Genomic DNA, 21,138 nt, shown 5'->3' with positions numbered 1-21,138 from the left:
GGGGTTCCTGCACCTTTCACCTTCCAAGGACCGCAGAACATTCAATAAAGAGCTTTATGAGCAGGGCGCAGGGTGCCTGCGACCCAGGAGAAAGGCGGCGTGGACAATGTGCCGGCTGGGGGGTGCCCGCAGGGCCCTCCCCGCTCACTCTCAGCCAGGACCGCTGGCCTCGCTGGTGCCCCGACAGCTGAAGGGTGCGCGGCGGGGGAGCTGGGGGTCCGGCCACACGCAGGCGGCTGGCGCTGGGGCCCGCGCCCGCCCTCCGGCCGCGGCACTATTTTGGGTGGTGTCGACCCCGCCCCCACCTCCGCCGCCCGGCTCCGCAGGCAGCCGGAGGGTCGCGCCGCACCTCGGACCAGGGCCGCCTCCGTCCGCAGCCATGTCCGGCCGCTCGGTGCCCCACGCCCACCCGGCCACCGCCGAGTACGAGTTTGCCAACCCGAGCCGCCTGGGCGAGCAGCGCTTCGGAGAAGGTATGGCCCGAGCGCCGCTCGGCCTCCTGCCCCCACCGCCCGGAATTCTGGGCTGGCCTCCCGACGGCGCTGGCCTCCACCCCACTCCGGCTTAACTGAACTCCCGGGGCGAGCCATCTCCAACCCCAGCTCCCACCCACCCCTCCGCGCGGCTCTCCCCGCTGCCTGCTGACCTCAGGGCAGACCTGAGGCCCAGGGCCCTGGCACCTGCCCCCGGCCCGCGCAGAGTGCCTTCTTGTTCCCTCTGTCCGCCCAGTTCTGCTTGGGTTTGGCCTCCTCCATCCCCATCTCATTTCCTTTCTCAATCCCTCTCCCCACCTGCCTCCTTATAGCCGTTGTGCCCCCTCCCTTCCCTTCCCTGCTTCTCCGGACCCCCCTCCGGCTCTCCCTAGTTATCATGTCTCCATCACCCCTGTTCCCGCCTCATACGCCCTCATCCTGCCTCTTGCCTTCTCTCTCTGCCCCCCAGGCCTCCTGCCAGAAGAGATCCTGACCCCCACCCTCTACCACGGCTACTATGTCCGGCCCCGGGCCATCAGAGCTGGGGAGGGCAGCCGGGCAGGGGCCTCTGAGCTCAGGCTCAGTGAGGGCAAGTTCCAGGTGTTCCTGGATGTGAGCCATTTCACCCCGGATGAGGTGACCGTGAGGACTGTGGACAACCTGCTGGAGGTGTCTGCCCGGCACCCCCAGCGCCTGGACCGCCATGGCTTCGTGTCTCGGGAGTTCTGCCGCACCTATGTCCTGCCTGCCGATGTTGACCCCTGGCGGGTCCGCGCTGCTCTCACCCATGACGGCATCCTCAACCTGGAGGCGCCTCGGGGTGGCCGACATTTGGACACAGAAGTCAATGAGGTCTACATCTCCCTCCTCCCTCCACCTCCTGATCCGGAGGAAGAAGACGAGGCAGCCGGAGTTGAGCCCTGAGTGCCTCAGACCCAGTGCCCAGCCCTTTCTATCTCCCGTGGTGATGCAGCAGCTGCCTCCACCCCAGAGACAGCAGCAGCCTTGGGAGAAGGGAAAAGTGCATGGGCCACAAAGCATGGTTTGGTCCTCTGGGACGTGTCCTAGCCTTTGGTTTAGTTCTAGGTAGAAGTGAATAAACCCAAATCTCTGGGCCTTGTTTGTGCTGCTTCCTATTCTCTGGCCTGGAGGACAGGGTGGGAAGGGAGGAGGAGGGCATAGCTAGAAAAAATGGTCCTCAGTTCTATGTGCTCAACATTACAGAAACCCGAGCTCGGATGCTGAGGTCACACCCAAAGCTGACACTGGCTCCAGATCAAATCCCGAGCCATAACTTTCTCACAATGCAACAAAGGAGAGTGATCCTGGGAGGGAAAAGGGATATGCCATCCAGACAACCACAGGGCACTGTCTGAGCTGGTGATTAGAGACACAAAAACGAGGGTCTCCAGACTGTCTGGCCTGTTTAGGGTAGGGATTGGGAAAACAGGATTTGGCTGGAGAGGGTTGCCTAAAGCCCTGTTTTCCCAAACTAAGATCTGTCCACTGATAATGGCCTGTCTGCGGAACCAAGTATGTATACGCAGGGGCACAGACACAGAAACCTCTGCTATTGTCAATGAATCTCATAATCTCCCTGCCCTCTGCACAGGGGAGGCCCGTGAGAGGAAGCATTTGCCTCATATCTTGGAACATCCCAGAGGAATCACTGCAGCACCCCCACATAATCCAAGACTAAATGCAGGGGGTCTAGGACTACTAGTGTGAGCTTGATGGCCAGGGAGGTGTCCTCTGGAAGTAGAGGGTTATTATTAGAAATACTAGAGGCCCGGTGCACGAAATTTGTGCACAGGTAGGGTCTCTAGGCCTGGCCAGTGATCAGGACTGATCAGGGCCTTCCTTTGTTCTGTGCCGCCCCCTGGTGGTCAGCACACATCATAGAGAGTGGTTGAACTCCCAGTCAGTGGAACTCCAGAGGGGACAATTTGCATATTAGCCTTTTATTATATAGGATGGTGTGTGCAGGAAAGCCTGAGGTCTGACCCCTCACTTACTTTCTGTAATCAAGAAAGTGTGTGTGTATGATTTGGGGAGTGTCCAGAATATCTCCCTGCTCCAAAATAATCTTTAATGAGGCTGTAATAGACACCTGAAATTCTTCATTAAAGTGGTTGATTCTTAATTTTGTTAAATTAGAGACCAATTTGAAAATATGACAAAAGCAAGCTATAGATGCTCTTACCATAAAAAATACATATGCCCCCAAATTTGGCATAAAATTTGAATAGAGCTCTTGGAGTCCATTCATATGCCCCTTGTAGAGAACTGTGGATCCTTGGGTTAAGAACCCTCACTTGAAGAATCTAATTTTTGGTTGAAGAATTGCCATCAATTTAAAATGAAAGCATACTTCAGAGAAATAACTACTGGCATATTCATTTGTTCATTCATTCAACAAATATTTATCAACCCCCAAGTGATATATTATGGGGGACACACATGGTAAATATAAATTATAAAAACCATAGCCTTTTATTATCTATTCGGGAATCTTAGTCCTTAATTGAGAAGAAAAAGAAGTTTAAAAGATCCTACTCAGACTTCAACCAAAGCAGCTTCACATTGAACTGTTTTGTAACTGGGATTTTTATTTATTTATTTATTTATTTATTATTTTTTTGTTAATCCTCACCTGAGGATATTTTCCCATTGATTCTTAGGGAGAGTGGAAGAGAGAGGGAAAGACAGAGAGAAATAGCGATGTGAGAGAAACACATCAATTGGTTGCCTCCTGCTTGAGCCCCGACCAGGGCCCGGGCTGGGAAAGAGCCTGCAATCAAGGTTCATGCCCGTGATCAGAATTGAACCCAGGACCCTTTGGTCCTCAGCCTGACGCTTTATCCACTGAGCCAAACCGGCTAGGGCTATATGAGCTTTATTTGTTTGTTTATTTTTTATTGTTTAAAGTATTACATATGTCTCCTTTTTCCCCCACCCCCCATTGACCTCTCCCTGGCCACTTCCGCCCCCCAGCACATGCCCTCACCCCCATACTGTCTGTGTCCATTAGTTAGGCTTATATGCATGCATACAAGTCCTTTAGTTGATCGCTTACCTCCCCACCCCACCACCACCCCTGCTTTTCCTCTGAGGTTTGACAGTCTATTCATTGCTTCTGATGAACAGACTGTCTCTGGATCTATTTTTGTTCATCAGTTCATCTTATTTATTATACTCCACAAATAAGTGAGATCATGTGATATTTATCTTTCTCTAACTGACTTATTTTGCTTAGCATAATGCTCTCCAGGTCTATCCATGCTGATGTGAATGGTAAGAGTTCTTTCTTCTTTACAGCAGCGTAGTATTCCATCGTGTAGATGTACCACAGTTTTCTAGTCCACTCATCTGCTGGTGGGCACGTAGGCTGTTTCCAAATCTTAGCTATGGTGAATTGTGCTGCTATGAACATAGGGGTGCATATATCCTTTCTGATTGGTGTTTCTGATTTCTTGGGATATATTCCTAGAAGTGGGATTACTGGGTCAAATGGGAGTTCCATTTTTAATTTTTTGAGGAAACTCCATACTGTTTTCCACAGTGGCTGCACCAGTCTGCATTCCCACCAGCAGTGCATGAGGGTTCCTTTTTCTCCACATCCTCTCCAGCACTTGTTGTTTGTTAGTTTGTTGATAATAGCCATTCTGACAGATGTGAGATGATACCTCATTGTCATTTTGATTTGCATCTCTCAAATAATTGATGACATTGAGCATGTTTTCACATGTCTCTTGGCCTTCTGTATGTCCACTTTTGAAAAGTGTCTATTTAGATCCTTTGCCCACTTTCTGATTGGATTGTTTATCTTCCTTTTGTTAAGTTCTATGAGTTCCCTATAAATTTTGGATATTAAACCCTTACTGGATATAACATGGGCAAATATGTTCTCCCATACAGTGGGCTCTCTTGTTGTTTTGTTGATGGTTGGTTTCTTTTGCTGTACAGAAGCTTTTTACTTTGATGTAGTCCCATTTGTTTATTTTCTCCTTAGTTTCCATTGTCCTAGGAGCCATATTGGTAAAGATATTGCTATGACACATGTCTGATATTTTGCTGCCTATGGATTCTTTTTCTTTTAAATTAAATCTTTATTGTTCAGATTATTACATTTGTTCCTCTTTTTTTCCCCCATAACTCCCCTCCACCCAGTTCCCACCCCACCCTCCACCCTCACTCCCCACCCACTGTCCTCATCCATAGGTGCACGACATTTGTCCAGTCTCTTCCCGCATCCCTCTCACCCCTTTCCCCCCCAAGAATAGTCAGTCCACTCCCTTTCTATGCCCCTTATTCTATTATAATCACCAGTTCATTCTGTTCATCAGATTATTCACTTGATTTTTAGATTCACTTATTGATAGATGTGTATTTGTTGTTCATAATTTGTATCTTTACCTTTTTCTTCTTCTTCCTTTTCTTAAAGGACACCTTTTAGCATTTCATATAATACTGGTTTGGTGGTGATGAACTCCTTTAGCTTTTTCTTATCTGTGAAGCTCGTTACCTGACCTTCAATTCTGAATGATAGCTTTGCTGGATAAAGTAATCTTGGTTGTAGGTTCTTGGCATTCATCACTTTGAATATTTCTTGCCACTCTCTTCTGGTCTGCCAAGTTTCTGTTGAGAAATCAGCTGACAGTCGTATGGGTACTCCCTTGTAGGTAACTGAGTTTCTTTCTCTTGCTGCTTTTAAGATTCTCTCTTTGTCTTTTGCTCTTGGCATTTTAATTATGATGTGTCTTGGTGTGGTCCTCTTTGGATTCCTTTTGTTTGGGGTTCTCTGCGCTTCCTGGACTTGGAAGTCTATTTCTTTCACCAGGTAGGGGAAGTTTTCTGTCATTATTTCTTCAAATAGGTTTTCAATATCTTGCTCTCTCTCTTCTTCTGGCACCCCTATAATTTGGATGTTGGTGCGCTTGAAGCTGTCCCAGAGGCTCCTTACGCTATCTTCATATTTTTTGATTCTTTTTTCATTTTGCTTTTCCGGTTGGGTGTTTTTTGCTTCTTCGTATTTCAAATCTTTGACTTGATTCTTTCGATCCTCTAGTCTGCTGTTGGGAGTCTGTATAATATCCTCCATTTCAGTCAGCGTATGCTTAATTTCCAGTTGGTCTTTTATCATAACATCAAGGGTCTGACTAGATTTCTTGAGGATCTCACTACATTTATCGGCAGTCTCACCAGTCTTTTCGAGAGTCTTACTAAATTTATCGGTGGCTTCTAGAAAGTTCTTGAAAAACCTTAAAAGTGTGGTTTTGAACTCTATATCCAGCAGTTTGCTTTCCTCCATTTCTGTCATTTGTGTCCTATTTCTTTGTCTCCGCATTTTTTGTGTTTCCCTGTGTTGATGGAGTGGCTTTCTGTGCTAGGTGTCTTATAGGGCCCAGTGGCTCAGCCTCCCCAATTACCTGAGGTGGACACTCTTGGTGTACCCCCTTGTGGGCTGTGTGCACAGTCTTGTTGTAGTTAAGCCTTGACTGTTGTAGGTATCACTGGGAGGAATTGACCTCCAGGCCAATTGGCTGTGAGAATCAGCTGTGTCTGCAGTGGGAGAACTTCTGTGCTGGAGACACCCTTCCAGGGCAAGACTTGCTTCAGTGGGGCTTTGGTGCTCACTGAGTCTGCTCCCTGAGTGTGTCCCTTATGGGTCCGAGGGGTTGCAATCTGGATGGTCCCACTCTGGCCACCAGGTATACTGGCCCCTGGATCTTTCAGGAGGTGGTAATCTAGCCTTTGCCTGAGGCTACTCAGCAGGAGCTCAGCTGTGAAGGAATGCAAGTTGCCCTGGGGCCTTGGGCCAGATGCAAGTTTGTTAGGTAATTTTCAGATTGCAAAAGCCTCCGTGCACAGCTTGCGCGGGGCGGGGTCCCAGGGGATCAATAGGGCAGAGCAAACAGCTATGGCTGATCGTCAGTCCAGCCCTGAGTGGCCCTGAGTCTCAGTGTCCAGGTAATCACTGCAAGCACCTCTGAGAGAAAGCAGCCCTCGAGATGCGAACGATACCAGACAGTCTAGCCTCTCCCCGTATCAGTCAGGGTCCCCAGAGACTCGCCCGGAACTGAAGTTCAGAGCAGTCGGGAGTTTGAGACTCCCTCCCGATTGAAAAAGCCAACCGTGTCCTCAGCCGCCAGCCCTTTCCGTGTCCGCCTCCGTAACTCTGCACTTAACTTCCACACTGCAGCTCCTCTGAGTCCCGGTATGCTTTTCTCTTTCCTTCTAGTTGTAGTATTTCCACTCAGCCAGACTTCCTGTGGTTCTGGATGATGTCCGTTCCATCTTTTAGTTGTATTCTTGAAGTGGTTGTGCGAGGCAGCAATCTCCGGTGTTTACCTATGCCGCCATCTTGGTTTCTCCCCTATGGATTCTTCTAAGATTTTTATGGGTTTCCATCTTATGGTTAAGTCCTTTATCCATTTTGAGTTTATTCTTGTGTATGGTGTAAGTTGGTGGTCTAGTTTCATTTGTTTGCATCTGTCCAATTTTCCCAACACCACTTACGGAAGAGACATTCTTGATTCCATTGTATGCTCTTGTCTCCTTTGTCAAATATTAATTGAGTATAATGGCTTGGGTTGATTTCTGCATTCTCCGTTCTGTTCCATTGGTCTATATGTCTGTTCTTGTGCCAGTACCAGGCAGTTTTGAAAACAGTGGCTTTGTAATATAGCTTGATATCTAGACAACTCTCTCTTAAACACACTGCCTTTTGATAACATAACTTGAAAATCAACATAGAGTACTAAAATTATTATCCCGGCCCTGGCCGGGTAGCTCGGTTGTTGGTTGGAATGTCATCCTCATGTGCCAAGGTTGCATGTTTGATTGATCCCTGGTCAAGGCACAGGCAGGAGTCAACCAGTGAATGCCTAGGTGGGTGGAACAACAAGTCAATGTTTCTCTCTCTAAAAAGAAAATAAGTAAATAGATAAATAAATAAACGACTTAATCCAGTCATGGACTGACTGGTACAGACTTCAGTGGAATAATCAATGCCCTTGTTTATCACTCTGGACTGCTATTAATGCTGCTTTAGGTGGATCTGGCTACCACAACACACTGTTGTTTCCTTTGGAGTTTCGGACCATATAGAATCTCTTAAGTGACTTCCTTCAAATTAGAGAAATTGGCTGGAAAGGGACCAAATTTGGGGAGCTTTGAGTGCCAGGCTAAGATGTTTGTGTCACAGGATGAAAAGAATACAGGAGATGGTAGAGCACAGAATGAATTGCAGGGGAGAGGCATGGCCATGAAATAAGTGGCTGTGCAATGATCCAGCACAAGATAATAAAGATGCTTTACCATCTGACGATTAGCTGAAAACAAGAAATAATAACAATAGCTAGGGCTTACTGAGAGCTCCTATGTGCCAGGCCCTGGGCTAGAGCTTTATATACATTATTTCATTTAATCTTCACCACAATCCTATAAGGCCCTCACTCTTATTGTTGCATTTTTCTTAAGGAAAGAAGATGGGGAAGAGTGAAGAGTCCAGGGTACTCTCTGTGGAGTGCAGGGTGGAGTGGTGGGTTCTGAATACCCATAAGGAGCAAATACCTGGGCATCTGAACAAGGCAGATGGGGGTGGGAGCACTGGAGACAAGCTTTATGGGTTTCAAAAACTCTCCTAGAGCCCATATTCTCTACAGAGGGATTTGCTTGACTGCATCCTAGTTGCTGGTGAGTGTGGAATGAATGTAATTTTAGGTCACTGGAAGGAGAAGTTGAGTTGAGCTGTAAGTAGGGATTCTATAGTTCTGTGTTGGGAATGGGGAAGTGAGTGGTTAAGAAGTGCTGAAGCCATTGCAATCATATGATTCTTTACCAGAAAGGGGATTGGGCAATAGGTTCGGTCCTTCATTATTACAGTCCTAAGAAAAAAGTGATTTGCCCACGTTAATTCCAATAGCAAGGGAGAAAGAATAAAAAGAAATCTATTCACCTAACGTTTCCTAGAGACTTCAGTTTTCAAACCCAGATTCTGGACAGGGATAATGAGAAACTGATACTGATAACCTTGAAAGTGAAACTCAATTAGAGCTGAGTAGTGCTGGGAAACAGAAGGTGAGGCTCTTTACTCCATTTTAGAGGACATATTTCAATAACAGTGTGATATCATGGAAAAACATTTCCTAAGGAAGCCCAACGCCCTTTTCTATCTCAGGTTTCTTTTCATTGGAGCTTGAAGCTCAAAGTTCATGGTTTCATCAAAGTGGCTCCAAATCCCCAAGGTGAGGTAGTTCTCACCTGGAGCCCGTGTGTGTTCCTCTACCCTTTGGCTGGGCGCAGTCACCTGGGAATCATTCCAGCAGGTGGCTTCCAAAGTGCAACCTGCTAGGTTGAAATCTGACACTGACAGACTGCCTGGGAGCTGCTACTGAAAACTAAACCAGGAACCAGGAAATGCACAAGCTCTTTATGTAGATAAACAGCGAGGCTCCCTCGGAGACAGAGCACCATGGGAAACCGGCTCTGCTGCGGGGGAAGCAGGTGAGTAGGGGGCAAGGGGAGAGGGTAACATCTGTGTGGGTTGACATGGAGGCCCTGAGAATAAGATCGAGCTGCAGATAGTTCTCTGCCAACCTCCCACTGCCACTTTCCTCCGTCTGGCACCTCCCGGTGCCTCCACCAGAACAGCACCTCCTTCTGTGCTCACTCCTTTCAGGAGACTTCAGAAAACACAGCCACGCCAGCTGTCAGTAGAATGTCCAAAGCAGGGATGGAATGGTGACCTGGCATTGTTTCTCTTTGTCCTCCTCTTCCTCTCCTCTCTCTTCTGTCCCTTCCCTCCTTCCCCAGATGACGATAATAATTGTAGCACTTGTAGCTTACCACTTTACAATCTCATTTACTTTTCCCAACTATTCTATGCAAAAGGTGGCTTACATCTCCTCCTGTTTTTACAGCTGAGAAGCTGAGGCTCAGAGCAGTTGTCTGAGGCCACATGGCTAATAAGCACGTAAATCAAGATTCCAATCTAGATCTGTCTGATTTCAGAGCTCATGCCTTAAACCACTGCGTAATACTGCCTCCCAAGTCAAGCAACTCAGCATTGGAGAAATGTTTATTTAAAAGGGCAGAAGAGGAGAGGAGACCCATGGAATATTTGAATATAACTTTCACACTTATTTGCTCTGTGACCTTAGGCAAATCCTGTTACTTCTCTTTTTTTCTCATATATAAAATACAGATGACATGACCTATGATACCTAAAATATAGATAACATGACTTATGTCATTTAGATGACAGGTTTGAAGAGCAGAGGACATGTGAAAGCCTCACTGTAAATTAATTGTAATGTCTTTATTATTCTTTCCCAGAGTTTTCATCACTAGAGACCCCCGGACCTGGTTTTATACAACCAATGTCTTCTTAGCTATACCTTTCCAAGCCTGGGGCAGTGTTGAGGATACCTTGTTTATGAATAAAGCATCATTATATTTAAAGAGATAATTGAGGTAAATTGAAAAGGGCATATGAGTTGGAGTTGGTACATTGGATTCAAGTCCTGTTCCTATTACACATTCATTTATCCATTCATTTCTTTTTTCTAAAATATATTTTTATTGATTTTAGAGAGGAAGGGAGAGGGAGAGAGAGATAGAAACATCAATGATGAGAGAGAATCATTGATTGGCTGCCTCTTGCACACCCCCTACTGGGGATCGAGCCCGCAATCTGGGCGTGTGCCCTTGATCAGAATTGAACCCAGGACCCTCAGTCCACAGACCAATGCTCTATCCACTGAGCCAAACCAGCTAGGGCTCTATTCATTTCTTAAACAAATATTTTATTCAATACCTATATGTACTGGGCATAGTGATAGATGCAGAAGACATAGTAAAAATAGGAAGTTTGGTCTCTGCCTTCTTGAGTAACATAAAGTTTTTAGGGCCTTAGTTGATTGGTCTGTAAAATGGGAACAATAATATATGCTTCCTGATATGTTGTCAGGATTGAAAAAAAAAAAGCATTTTTTAAACTCTGAAATGTCCTACAGACATAAGATATCCAGAAACATCTAAAAGCTCCTAAAGAAGGGGATGTAATAGCTTCTTTCACTTCCTTCCTTCCCAAGTCTTCATGTTCTTCCTTTTGGTTATTTTTTCCTCTGATGGTGGTAGTCATAGTAGTCAGCTTTGACTGATGCTCCTTATATGCCAGGCAGCTAGCTGAATAGTTTACATTTATTATCTTATTTTATTCTTACAATAATCCCATAAGGTTTAGGTTCTTTTGTCATCCTCATTTTATTGATTGGAAGCCTAATAAGTTAAAACTTGCTGAATGTCACACAGCTAGTCTGATAGCATCAGTCTGACTCTAGAGCCTGGCTAGAAACACTATACCAGAGAGTCTACCAAATTACAGGGTAGGACAAAGTAGGTTTATAGTTGTGAGTACGTGAAACAGAGTTTATTCTTGTATTATTGTTGTATTATTTTCCATACGAACAACTGTAAACATACTTTTGCCCACCCTGTATATTTTTTCCTCTCAAAGTATTAGTAGGGCTAGGTAAATATTATTTCTCATAATCTCAATAACTTCCAGAGATTTAAAGATACTATGATAATTAAAGAGATTTTTATTTTAAAATGTTTTTCTTATTACAAAGTTTACAATATTTAATAATTATAGAATATTTGGAAAATATCAAAGAGCAGAAAATAAGAACCATAAATATAAGCACCCAGTGATGACAGGAACATTTGAGTATATTTCCATGTAATCTTTTTAAAATGCCTATGTAGATGGTTTTTATCCCAAAACATATCTTATTACCTTTTTAAACTTAATACGGAAGAAAATTTTCAATGCTATTAGGTGTGCTTCCAACATTTTTCTTAAATGGATGTGTGATTTTCCATTGATTAGAGATGCCATTTATTCAATCAGTTCCCAATGTTGGACATTTAAAATATTTACTGTTTTTTGCCATTGTAAATAATGCTATATTAAGTATTCATATTTGCACCTGCCAGATTATTTTTTAGGCTATGGAATTGCTATATCAAAGGGTACACACATTTGTTTAAGGCTTTTTATACGTATTGCCAATTGCATTCTAGAAAGATTGCACCAATTTTTACTCCTACTACCCATATGGGAGAGTGCCCATTTAGTTTCCTTAATTCTAAGCTAAAAATAAAGTCTTGTCACCAAAGAGTAACTGCATATTCCATTTGGGTTGTGTCCAGGCATTGTGCAATATCGAACTTGGGAGCAGGCTCCATTTACTAAAATTGGGTTGCCCAACCCTATGTCATTTTATAATTAATATTTTCTTTATCCATTTAAGTAGAAGTAATTAGGAAGACAATAGTGACAAAGGACAGGGAATTAGAGGCCCAGCCGTGAGCAAACTACGGCCAGCCGGATTCGGCCCGTTTGAAATGAATAAAACTAAAAAAAAAAAAAAAAGACCGTACCCTTTTGTGTAATGATGTTTACTTTGAATTTATATTAGTTCACACAAACACTCCATCCATGCTTTTGTTCCGGCCCTCCGGTCCTGTTTAAGAACCCATTGTGGCCCTCAAGTCAAAAAGTTTGCCCACCCCTGGCTAGGCAGTGGTAAGAGAAAGGAAGAACTGAAGTAGCCAAAGAGGAAGTAGAAAGACCCAGAAATAGTTTCAATGCCTTTCTTCTGAATCACCTGTAGCATTCAGATAGTGACTAACAGCTCTCAACTCAGCAAGCTGCGTTAAAACCAAAAATCTAACCGGAACACAAATCTCTGTCAGAAATGTGTGGGGGAAATCCTGACTTTTCCACAGTAGTAAAATGGACATGGTTTGTAAGTTTTCCTCTCTTTTTAAGTAGCAATAAAAGGAAACTTCCTTCAGAAGACAGAAGTCAGACAAATAGGGTTGGCCCAGGTGAGAGCTGGAAATGTACTAGCAAGAAAAAGCATGGGAGTAAGCTCCAAACTATTTAGTCTATTTCCTCAGACAAGTGTTTCTCTGGCCATAAAACAGTTGACGATCATAGACACACTGGCTCCATTGGGGACCCTAGGGGCTCAGAAATGAGTATCAGAGATCTGCCCTGCAGTGAGCTCTGGGTAGCTGAGTCATTCACCAAATTCAAAGCTCCCTGTGCTATGGGCCTTAAAGGTTAAATATTTCACACTTTTGTTAATTAAACACAAGGACAGGGAAGCAGGGAGGGAGGTCACCTGTTAGGAGAGGGCTTTGAGGAGTCCTAACTAGTGAGCCCTGGTTGTGGCAGCTCCTGTGACTCCCAGAATGAGAACCCCAGACTGGCAGAGACCCCTAAAAAGGCAGTGAAGCAGAAGCAAGAGGGTCTCTGAATCCAGGAATATCCCATTATTTGGCCAGGTTCCCTTACCCTCTGCTGGAATTAGCCTGTTAGACAATCTCAGAATAGCGCTCAACCCAGCTTCCTCCCTGGCATGTAATGACTGGCTGCCGGAGTCTGTATTTTGGGTTTGGTTATGTCAGTTGTTCCACTCCGCCTTCCAGAACCATCTCTTTGGGAGAGGTGTGGTATCCTTGATAAATGCTTTGGGGCTGGCTCAGGGTGACTTGTTAGAGGGAGGGGAGGGAAGATCATCCTAGAATGTTAAAGAGATCACAGAGCAAATGATGGAGGAAAGATAGAGGCCAGGTCTCTTACACATGGATGATCTGTTTTTCCTTTCACAGGAGCTGCCCATCAATCTTCCAGAGGAAAAAGAAAATGGGTAACTGGGGGAGGAGGGGGACTGGGTGGGGCCGGGGTGGAGGGAGCTGGTAGCAAATTAGAGAAGATAACAGAAGTGGTGTCTTTGGAAGGAGCATAAGGGTGGGAAAGGGTAGTGTTGGGAGGGATAAAGGGAGACAGTGCACTACAGAGAATCTTGTTTCAAGACCAGCTCTGAAACTCTGGGTCTCATCCTATTATTGCAGTGGGCAAGGTTGTTTGTTCATGCTTTCATTCATCCACCAAAATTTACTGAGCACTTATACTGTATATGAGGCACTGAAGGAACCCGAGGAGAGAGAAAGGCACAAGAGGAAGGACATACGGCGTTGGCCCTAAAAGAGGGGAAGATCAAGTTTGAGAGATAGATATGTAAACAAGTAACCATAATGTCATCTACTAGTGCTATAAGAGATCCATACTCCTGCTGTGGGAGAATGGCAGGAAATAGCAATGTTGAAGAAGTAACATCAAGTTCACAAGTTGGAAGAGGAGCAGGGAGGAGAGGCTATTTTAGGCAAGGGAATTATCTTATTCAGAAAAAAAGAAAGGAGAGAGAGAAGAGGTTGATTTGATTGAAAGTGACCAGTTGTTTGGTAGCTAAGCACTTACCACATTGCATTGTAATAGTATGTGTACTTCTATGTCTCCCCTAGTAGACTGTCAGCTCCCTGAGGCCGAGGAAGCAGCCTACTCATTCTTCTATTCCCACAATGTGGCAGAGAGCCTGGAACCTAATGTGCTCTCAACATGTATTTGTTGAACTCTGTTAGGGACCAGAGAAAGATGAGGATGGAAGATATTATGGGCAGATTGTAAAAGGGCCAGATTGCATTCCCTACTAAAGAGTTTGGATGTGGGGATGATGGAAGTGAAGAAGGTGAGAACAGAAGTAGGGAGATTAGTGAGAAGCCTGCCGTAATAGTTTAATAGAGGTTTGAAGATGGCAACCTCAGTAGAGACAGGGAAGAGTGAATGGGTTTAAATTGGATCTCTTCCTCCCAGGGGGTCAACCCAAATGGACACTGAAGCAGCAGCGGCAGAAGCAGAATGGCACAAAGGTAATGACAGGCCGCTGTCCCTTCTCGAGGGCGGCTCGGACTAGGGATGCCAGGCCTCGGCCTTTCCCCCTGGAACAGACACGTCTCAGCCATCTATAGAACTTGCCTCTTCTGCCCTTCCTCCTCGGTGCCCCCCTAATGGAGCAAAATAGAGGGACATCATGGAAGGTGGGGGGCCAAACCAAGCCAAGAATCTCTCTTAATGTTGTCCATTCTTCCCAGGGCCATGTCACAACAGGACATGCGCGTAAGCAGGTGTTGGAGCCGCCTGCGTCTCAGCGGCGGAAGCAAGGCCCCAGGTCAGAGGACAGCAGCTTACATTACGCAGTCATTCAAGTGTGCAGCCAGCCCCAGCCACGCTCCGCCCGGGAGGTGAAGCACCTGCAGTCAGAAAATGCTACAGAGTATGCCACCCTTTCCTTCCCCCAGGCCACGCCCTGCTATGACAGCAAGAACGGGACGCTAGTGTGAGCCTCGGGGAAGAAGGACCAGCTTCCATCATTTCACCAGGACTCCCGTGGGACAATGAACTGTTTTTGGAGAACTGGGTGCCAGCCCAGGAATGGTGCCACATTTTAAGTTTAAAGAATTCAGGAGCCCCTGGAATTGTGTCCCCAGTCTTGCTCTCTCCCCATATGCCTCTCTCTTATTTGCCGCCGTGAGCTTTGAGTTGTATTTGGGTTAGTCAGGGGTGGATGGAGTTGCACTTAGAGGGGGTAGGTTGAGTGTGCGGGAAGGTAGGTTTTGATCCTACCTTTGCTCCTACTCTCAAAAAAAAAAAGTGCGGGAAAAACAGGTTACCCCTTAAGTACTTGAGCTGACCTTGTTGAGCTTAATTTAATGACCCCCTGTTGCATACCTGAAACTGCAAAGCGGAAGAAGACGTGCACTGAAAAGGCCTCCTGGGCTTTAGTACACAGCCCTGGGCCTGGCTGGGCCATTTGCTCAGTGGCTGGGTCCACGTCCAGACCTGAACAGACACCTGAGGCTTGGAGGAAGCATTTTCCAAGCATCCATTACCAGGACCTCAAGTCACTGATACTGACAGCACTGCGTGGCCAGACCGTCGGTTCTCGAAGGTGCTGAGCCGCTAGGAACAATAAATCTCTTACGGAACACGCCTGGTGCGCTTTCTGGGGCGAGCACCTGCGGGCTCCACGCCGGCAGGTGGAGAGGCCGGCCGGGGCGGAGCGAGGGAGTGGTTGGCACCGACAGGAGGCGAGCTCGCTTCTGCACGGAGTCCGGGCGGCTAGGAGGCGCCTCTGTACAGACCGGGACCCAGTCCTGGAAGTCGGAGGGCGGGACCCAGGCTCGCAGGAGGCGGGACCGGCTCGGGCCAGCGAGAGGCGGGTCAGGCAGACACGTAGGGGGTGGGGTCAAGGCCGGGGACGGGGGCGATCTCCGGGCCGTTAGAGGGCTGGGCGGGGCGGACTCGGGGCGGGGTCTGGGCCGGCAGAAGGCTGGCGGGTCCGTGGGAGGCTGGCTGGGGCGGGCCTCCGCGTCACCATGGCAGCGAGAACGCAGCGGCGACGCTGTAGCTGAACGAGGCCCTGCTCCGAAGCGCTGGGGACCGCCATGGTGAACCAGACCGACCGACCGACGATTGAAGAGGTAAGTGCTGAAAGGCGGCGGGTAACTGGGAAGTACTGCCGGCTGAGCGGCCAGATCAGAACCGGGGACACGCGGAGGGGCGGGGGGCGGGCGAGAAGGAGGAGGCAGAAGTTTGGAACCCGCTCTGAGCTCACAGGTTCTTAGTGTGCATTCCTGACTCAGACTTCCAGAACTTGGAGGCAAGCGGTAATGCGCTTCCCTTTCTCAACCTGGACACCGTCGTTTCTAAATACGGCTGGCCCTCGAGAGGGATGGCTGCTTAAGATGGATAGAGTCCTGAAAATGGAATACAGCACAAAAAAGTTGGTAATATTAGCATCAACTTCCTAGAGTGTGAGAAATTTAAGCACCAGGAATGTTATGTAGTGTGTAGTCAAAGGTTGGCCCCATTAGCATCCTGATCACTGTTTTCCTGGCCTGTTCCCTGGCGCAGACCTAGTGAAGAGGTGGCTAGAAAACTGCCTCCACCACTAATTGGCAGGGCCAATTTCCTATTCGCCGGGGGCAATAAAATAATACTGTGACGGCCAATTAAGATGATGTAGGTGATAGCACTTTGTAACTGTAAAGTGCTATAAAAACTTCTGCCGCAGAATATGAATGCTGCCTTTCGAGTTTAATACTGAATTTCTGAGCAGACGGGAAGTGCATGTCAGAAGCAGAGCTCCCAGTATCTCTCCTGCTTGTCTTCGGAATCCTTGCTCTGGTCTTAGACTGATATATGTGAGGAGAAGGGAAAAGGCATCCTTGTTTCACGAATGATAGGGAAGCATTACTCTTTAGTTTACTACCATTCAAACCTAAGTGACTCGCTTTTTAAATGCTATTAGGATAGCCCCGTTGTGAGGATAAGACCGTGGGCTGGAGTTCCTGGTAACCAGCATCTGTTTCTGATACTTAGACTTACATTGGAAGGTTTGAGGCAGGGGCTGACCCCACTAGGTTGGTTTAGCTTTTGGAATTTTATTTTTTCCTGTCCTGTATTTTTACACATTTCTTCCTCCTCTTATTTCAAGGTGGCCCTGACCTGGCTCTTCTAGGGACGGTGAAGATGGGGACGCATGTGGTTATGAGACTCTGTAGCTCCCTGGTGCCAGCAGAGCCCTCTGTAAGTTCCCGGTGTACTTTTGGAGGAGCATGCCAACAGTGCTGGATTTGCAGTTCAGTTCTACAGCCCGGGGGTTTCTCCATAAGGACTCAGGTCCTGGAACTAAATGATAACATATTTGCTTTCTTTTCTTTTTTTAAAAAAATACATATTTTGACTATATTTTATTGATTTTTTACAGAGAGGAAGGGAGAGAGATAGAGAGTTAGAAACATCGATCAGCTGCCTCCTGCACACCTCCTACTGGGGATGTGCCTGCAACCAAGGTGCACGCCCTTGACTGGAATTGAACCTGGGACCCTTCAGTCAGCAGGCCGACACTCTATCCACTGAGCCAAACCAGTCAGGGCTTGCTTTCTTTTCTTGCTTCCCCTTAGGGAAACTCTACCTATCTTCATCTGAAATTAATAAAACCACGTAGAGGTTGAATAATTCTACAAATTAATCAGAACAAATGCATTGTTTAAGATTTAAATAATGTTTCTGTAAAAACAAGTATGTTAATTATAGAGCATTTGAAAAATATTGCAAACCATGATTTTAAAAATGTATAATCCTTCCATCCAGAAGCAATCACTCTTAATATTTTAGAATGTTTTCTTCTAGTCTTTTTTTCCATGTGTATTATTTACATATTTGAGGTCATATATACATACTTTTTGACTTTTGCTTTTTTACCTTAATGTTTGTTGATACAAAATTATTAAAATGTTTGTTTTAATGTGGGTACAAATGTTTGGTAAACATTATAATGTCTGTAATTTTCTTTGCCTTTCCACTATTGTTGAACAGTTAGGTTTCACTCTCCCCGTTGTGAAAAATAATTGATTTCCTCATTTAAGACTTTTTTAATTAGGGCAGAGTCCCAGAAGTGGAATCTCTAGGTCAAAGGATGTGAACATTTTAAGTAATAAGTTACCTTTTAACAGAAGAATTGTGGTATCAGATTTTGTATGCATTCCGAAGAAGACAGAGGAACATTAGTGGGGAGATAGAAAGGTCCTATGGCTTCCTCTTGCAATGAGACCTTGAGTCCTGCAAAAAGACTCTTTCATGAGAGTGTAATTAGTAATGTGGAGTCCTAACGCATTATGAACGGCAGTCCAGAGACATGGGGGAGAAACTCAAGGATCTCTTCCAAAATATCCACCAGATGTCGCTAGTCTTAGTTTAGTTTTTACCTTCAGGATAGCTGGCAGAACACTTTGAAATGTAAATTTAAAAAATTCATGTTAAATATATTTGCATATTTGCTTTGGTTCAGTTTATATTAAGCACTAGCATCTGGTGATTACTTTGGCAACACCCTACTCTAGTCTCTCACCATTCTGTCTCTTTTTCCCTTTTTCTACCCACTCAGTCTGTCACACTTTGTACACTCTGTCCCCACATAATTAATATTGGAGTCTCGGTTTTACTAGTCTTTGTTTTACTATTCTTTTTTTTAAGTCTTGTTTCTTGCTTGTGTGTGTATGTATTTATGTGTATCTCAGTTCTAGAAACTTTTTTGCTTAAAAAAATAAAAAAATAAAAGAATAGGACCTAGCATATAATATCATATAATAGATGCTCAACATATAATTAATGAGTAATTAATGAAAGAATACATTAATGAAGAGAGAAAAATATAAAAGGATACCAGAAATTATTATTATTGTTAAAATGTTTTTATTGATTTGCTTTTCTTTTTTAAAATATGTTTTTATTGATTTTTTAGAGAGGGAGGAAAGGAAAGGGAAAGGGATAGAGATAATAGAAACATTGATGAGAGAGAAACATCAATTGGCCACCTCCTGCACGCCCCCTCCCCCCCCCTTACTGGGGATCGAGCCTGCTATCTGGTCATGTGCCCTGACCAGGAATTGAACCAGTGAACTTTTGGTGCATGAGATGATGCTCAATCAACTGAGCCACACTGGCCAGGGCCAGAAATTATTTATATTTGTCTTGGAAATACAGTAAAAGAGACAAAGATTCACATTCCTAAATTATATGAATCATGTTCCATGTGATATCATACATGGTATGACCTTTGAATTTTGAAGAGAGGAAGATTCATTCATTTAGTCAGTCAATATCTATTGAGCATCTACTATGTATCAGGAAATATTCTTAGTTCCCAAGATTAACCAGTAACAAAACAGACAAAATTCCCTGTCTTCATGGGGAAGTTTACATTCTGGGAAGGAGGATGCTGACAATAAACAAATAAACAAGTAAACATAGAATATACAAGATGGGATGAATGCTAGGAAGAAAAAAAGATAAATCGGGTTTGGGAGTGCTGGCATAAGGGGATGCTGTCATTTTAACTAGAGTGATCAGAGAAGGCCAAATGACATTTGAGCAGGAATGAACCATGGGTTATCTGGGAGGTGAGTGTTCCAGACAGATTATGATCATATCTGTCTTGATTTTAACAAAATCAAGAGTGGTCAGAGAAGTTTCACAACGAAGTGGGACTTGAGTTAGGCATAGTGAAGATCTGAGTAGCAGAAGTGTGGCAGCCTTTTTTCCTCTCTTAGCCCTCGTGCGACTGCCCACACCCTCCTCCTTCCTCTGCTGCTGCCCAGCTCCAGGATCAAGGAAGCTGTGGGTTTTGGAGACCTGAAAATCCCCACTTACCTCCTGGTGCTCAGCAACTACCTGGTGGACAAGCGCTATATCGAGGGGTATGTGCTGTCACAAGCAGATGTGGTATTTGAAGTGGTGTCCAGCCCGATACCTGCCAGCTTGTATCATGCCCTACACTGGTATAATCACATCAAGTCTTCCGAAAGGGAAGAGGCCAGCCTGCCAGGAGTGAAGAAAGCTTTGGGCAATATGGCCCTGCTAATATGGAAGACACCCCAGGAAGTGGAGCTACAGATAGGAAAGACAATGATGACATTGATCTCTTTGGATCTGAGGAGGAGGAGGAAAGTGAAGAAGCAAAGAGGCTAAGAGAAGAATGCCTTGCACAGTATGAGTCAAAGAAAGCCAAAAACCTGCACTTGTTGCCAAGTCTTCCATCTTATTAGATGTGAAAGCTTGGGCTGTTGAGATGGAAATGGCAAAATGAGAGAAGCGTGTCAGGAGCATTCAAGCAGATGGCTTGGTCAGGGGCTCTTCTAAACTAGTTCCAGTATGGCATGGAGTTTATAAACTTCAAATGCAGTGTGTAGTAGAAGACGATAAAGTTGGAACAAATATGCCAGAGGAACTGATCACTGCTCTTGAGGACTATGTGTAGTCCATGGATATGGCTGCTTCCCACAAGGTCTAAAATGCATTATGGATCATTGCTTTAAATGAAAGCTTGAAAGATAAAAGAATGGTGGGACATTCCAGGCGAGGGACAGTCGTGAAGGCATGAAGGTGAGAATGAGCCTTATAAATCTGTGAGACAGTGTGGAGCTTGCGAACCTGAGCCTTGGCAATTTGGGAAGGGGGGAGGCTTTAAGAGCTGGGAGTGAGGAATTCGTATTGGACATGCTAGGAAGGGGAGTGTTTGAAGACATTTGAGCAGTCTAAGGAAGATTACAGCGTGCGGAAGGGCAGAAAAGCCTGGGGACAAAGAGCAGTTTAGGAACTAGGACACGTTTGGGATGTTTGCCTGTAAATATGAGCCATTTTGTGTATATTTATGCTGATGTCTCTAAAGATAAGTGCAATAGAAATTTTAAACATATACTACTGCCAAGAAACTCGTTAATGTGAGAAAACAGAAGGAAGATTAAGAAATTATTTCAGAGAGTCACTTAAAATATTTCTATTGACAATTCTATTTGTTTATTCAAACTGCCTTTCTGCTTCTCCATAGTCACTAATGATGGCCCATAATAGATGTGTTAAATTTTACTTAGGTGAGAATTTCACACATCTTCTACACAAGGAGAAGTCATAGTCAATATTTTCACCAATGACATTTCCTTTTAATGCTCTAAGTCTTACTTGAGCTAACATGTTCTTGTCTATATTAATAGAAGTGATGAATGTCTTTTGAGTTTGCTGATGTCTCCTACACTAGCTCATTCATTCATTCACTCATTCATTCAACTAAAAACATTTAATGAATAACCTCTTTGTAGCAAGCATCATATAAAAGATTGCATAATGATGAAGAAACTGGACTTTAGCTTCAGCACTTAGTAGCTATAGGGTCTGGAGCAAATTACT

General features: G+C 45.1%; 3 protein-coding genes and 1 pseudogene across 3 annotated transcripts in view; all 4 read left to right on the top strand.

Annotated features, from left to right (window-relative positions):
• The first annotated feature begins 54 nt into the window (after positions 1 to 54).
• HSPB2 (heat shock protein family B (small) member 2) lies at positions 55 to 1,589 on the top strand. Its single transcript, XM_070426064.1, has 2 exons — positions 55 to 473; positions 943 to 1,589. Exons 1-2 carry the CDS (start codon positions 107 to 109, stop codon positions 1,395 to 1,397), a joined length of 822 nt encoding a protein of 273 aa, XP_070282165.1. The 5' UTR covers positions 55 to 106; the 3' UTR covers positions 1,398 to 1,589.
• Positions 1,590 to 8,775: 7,186 nt separating this feature from the next.
• Positions 8,776 to 15,377, top strand: CUNH11orf52 (chromosome unknown C11orf52 homolog). Its single transcript, XM_070426945.1, has 4 exons — positions 8,776 to 8,981; positions 13,164 to 13,201; positions 14,206 to 14,261; positions 14,484 to 15,377. The coding sequence occupies exons 1-4, from the start codon at positions 8,950 to 8,952 to the stop codon at positions 14,730 to 14,732; spliced, it is 375 nt and encodes a 124-aa protein (XP_070283046.1). The 5' UTR covers positions 8,776 to 8,949; the 3' UTR covers positions 14,733 to 15,377.
• A 382-nt stretch (positions 15,378 to 15,759) lies between these two features.
• Positions 15,760 to 21,138, top strand: part of DIXDC1 (DIX domain containing 1) — a 79,723-nt gene continuing 74,344 nt past the window's right edge. The window contains exons 1-2 of the mRNA XM_070426056.1: positions 15,760 to 15,872; positions 16,889 to 16,980. Coding sequence (XP_070282157.1) covers positions 16,924 to 16,980 — 57 coding nt within the window. The 5' untranslated portion in view covers positions 15,760 to 15,872; positions 16,889 to 16,923. The remainder of the gene's footprint in view (positions 15,873 to 16,888; positions 16,981 to 21,138) is intronic.
• LOC139017643 (elongation factor 1-beta pseudogene) lies at positions 19,333 to 20,788 on the top strand (annotated as a pseudogene).

This window comes from Myotis yumanensis, unplaced genomic scaffold (genome assembly GCF_028538775.1).
Source record: "Myotis yumanensis isolate MYYU_CA2020_CCGP unplaced genomic scaffold, mMyoYum1.0.hap1 SCAF_10, whole genome shotgun sequence".
Taxonomy (NCBI): domain Eukaryota; kingdom Metazoa; phylum Chordata; class Mammalia; order Chiroptera; family Vespertilionidae; genus Myotis; species Myotis yumanensis.
This window is presented reverse-complemented; position numbering and strand designations above follow the sequence as displayed.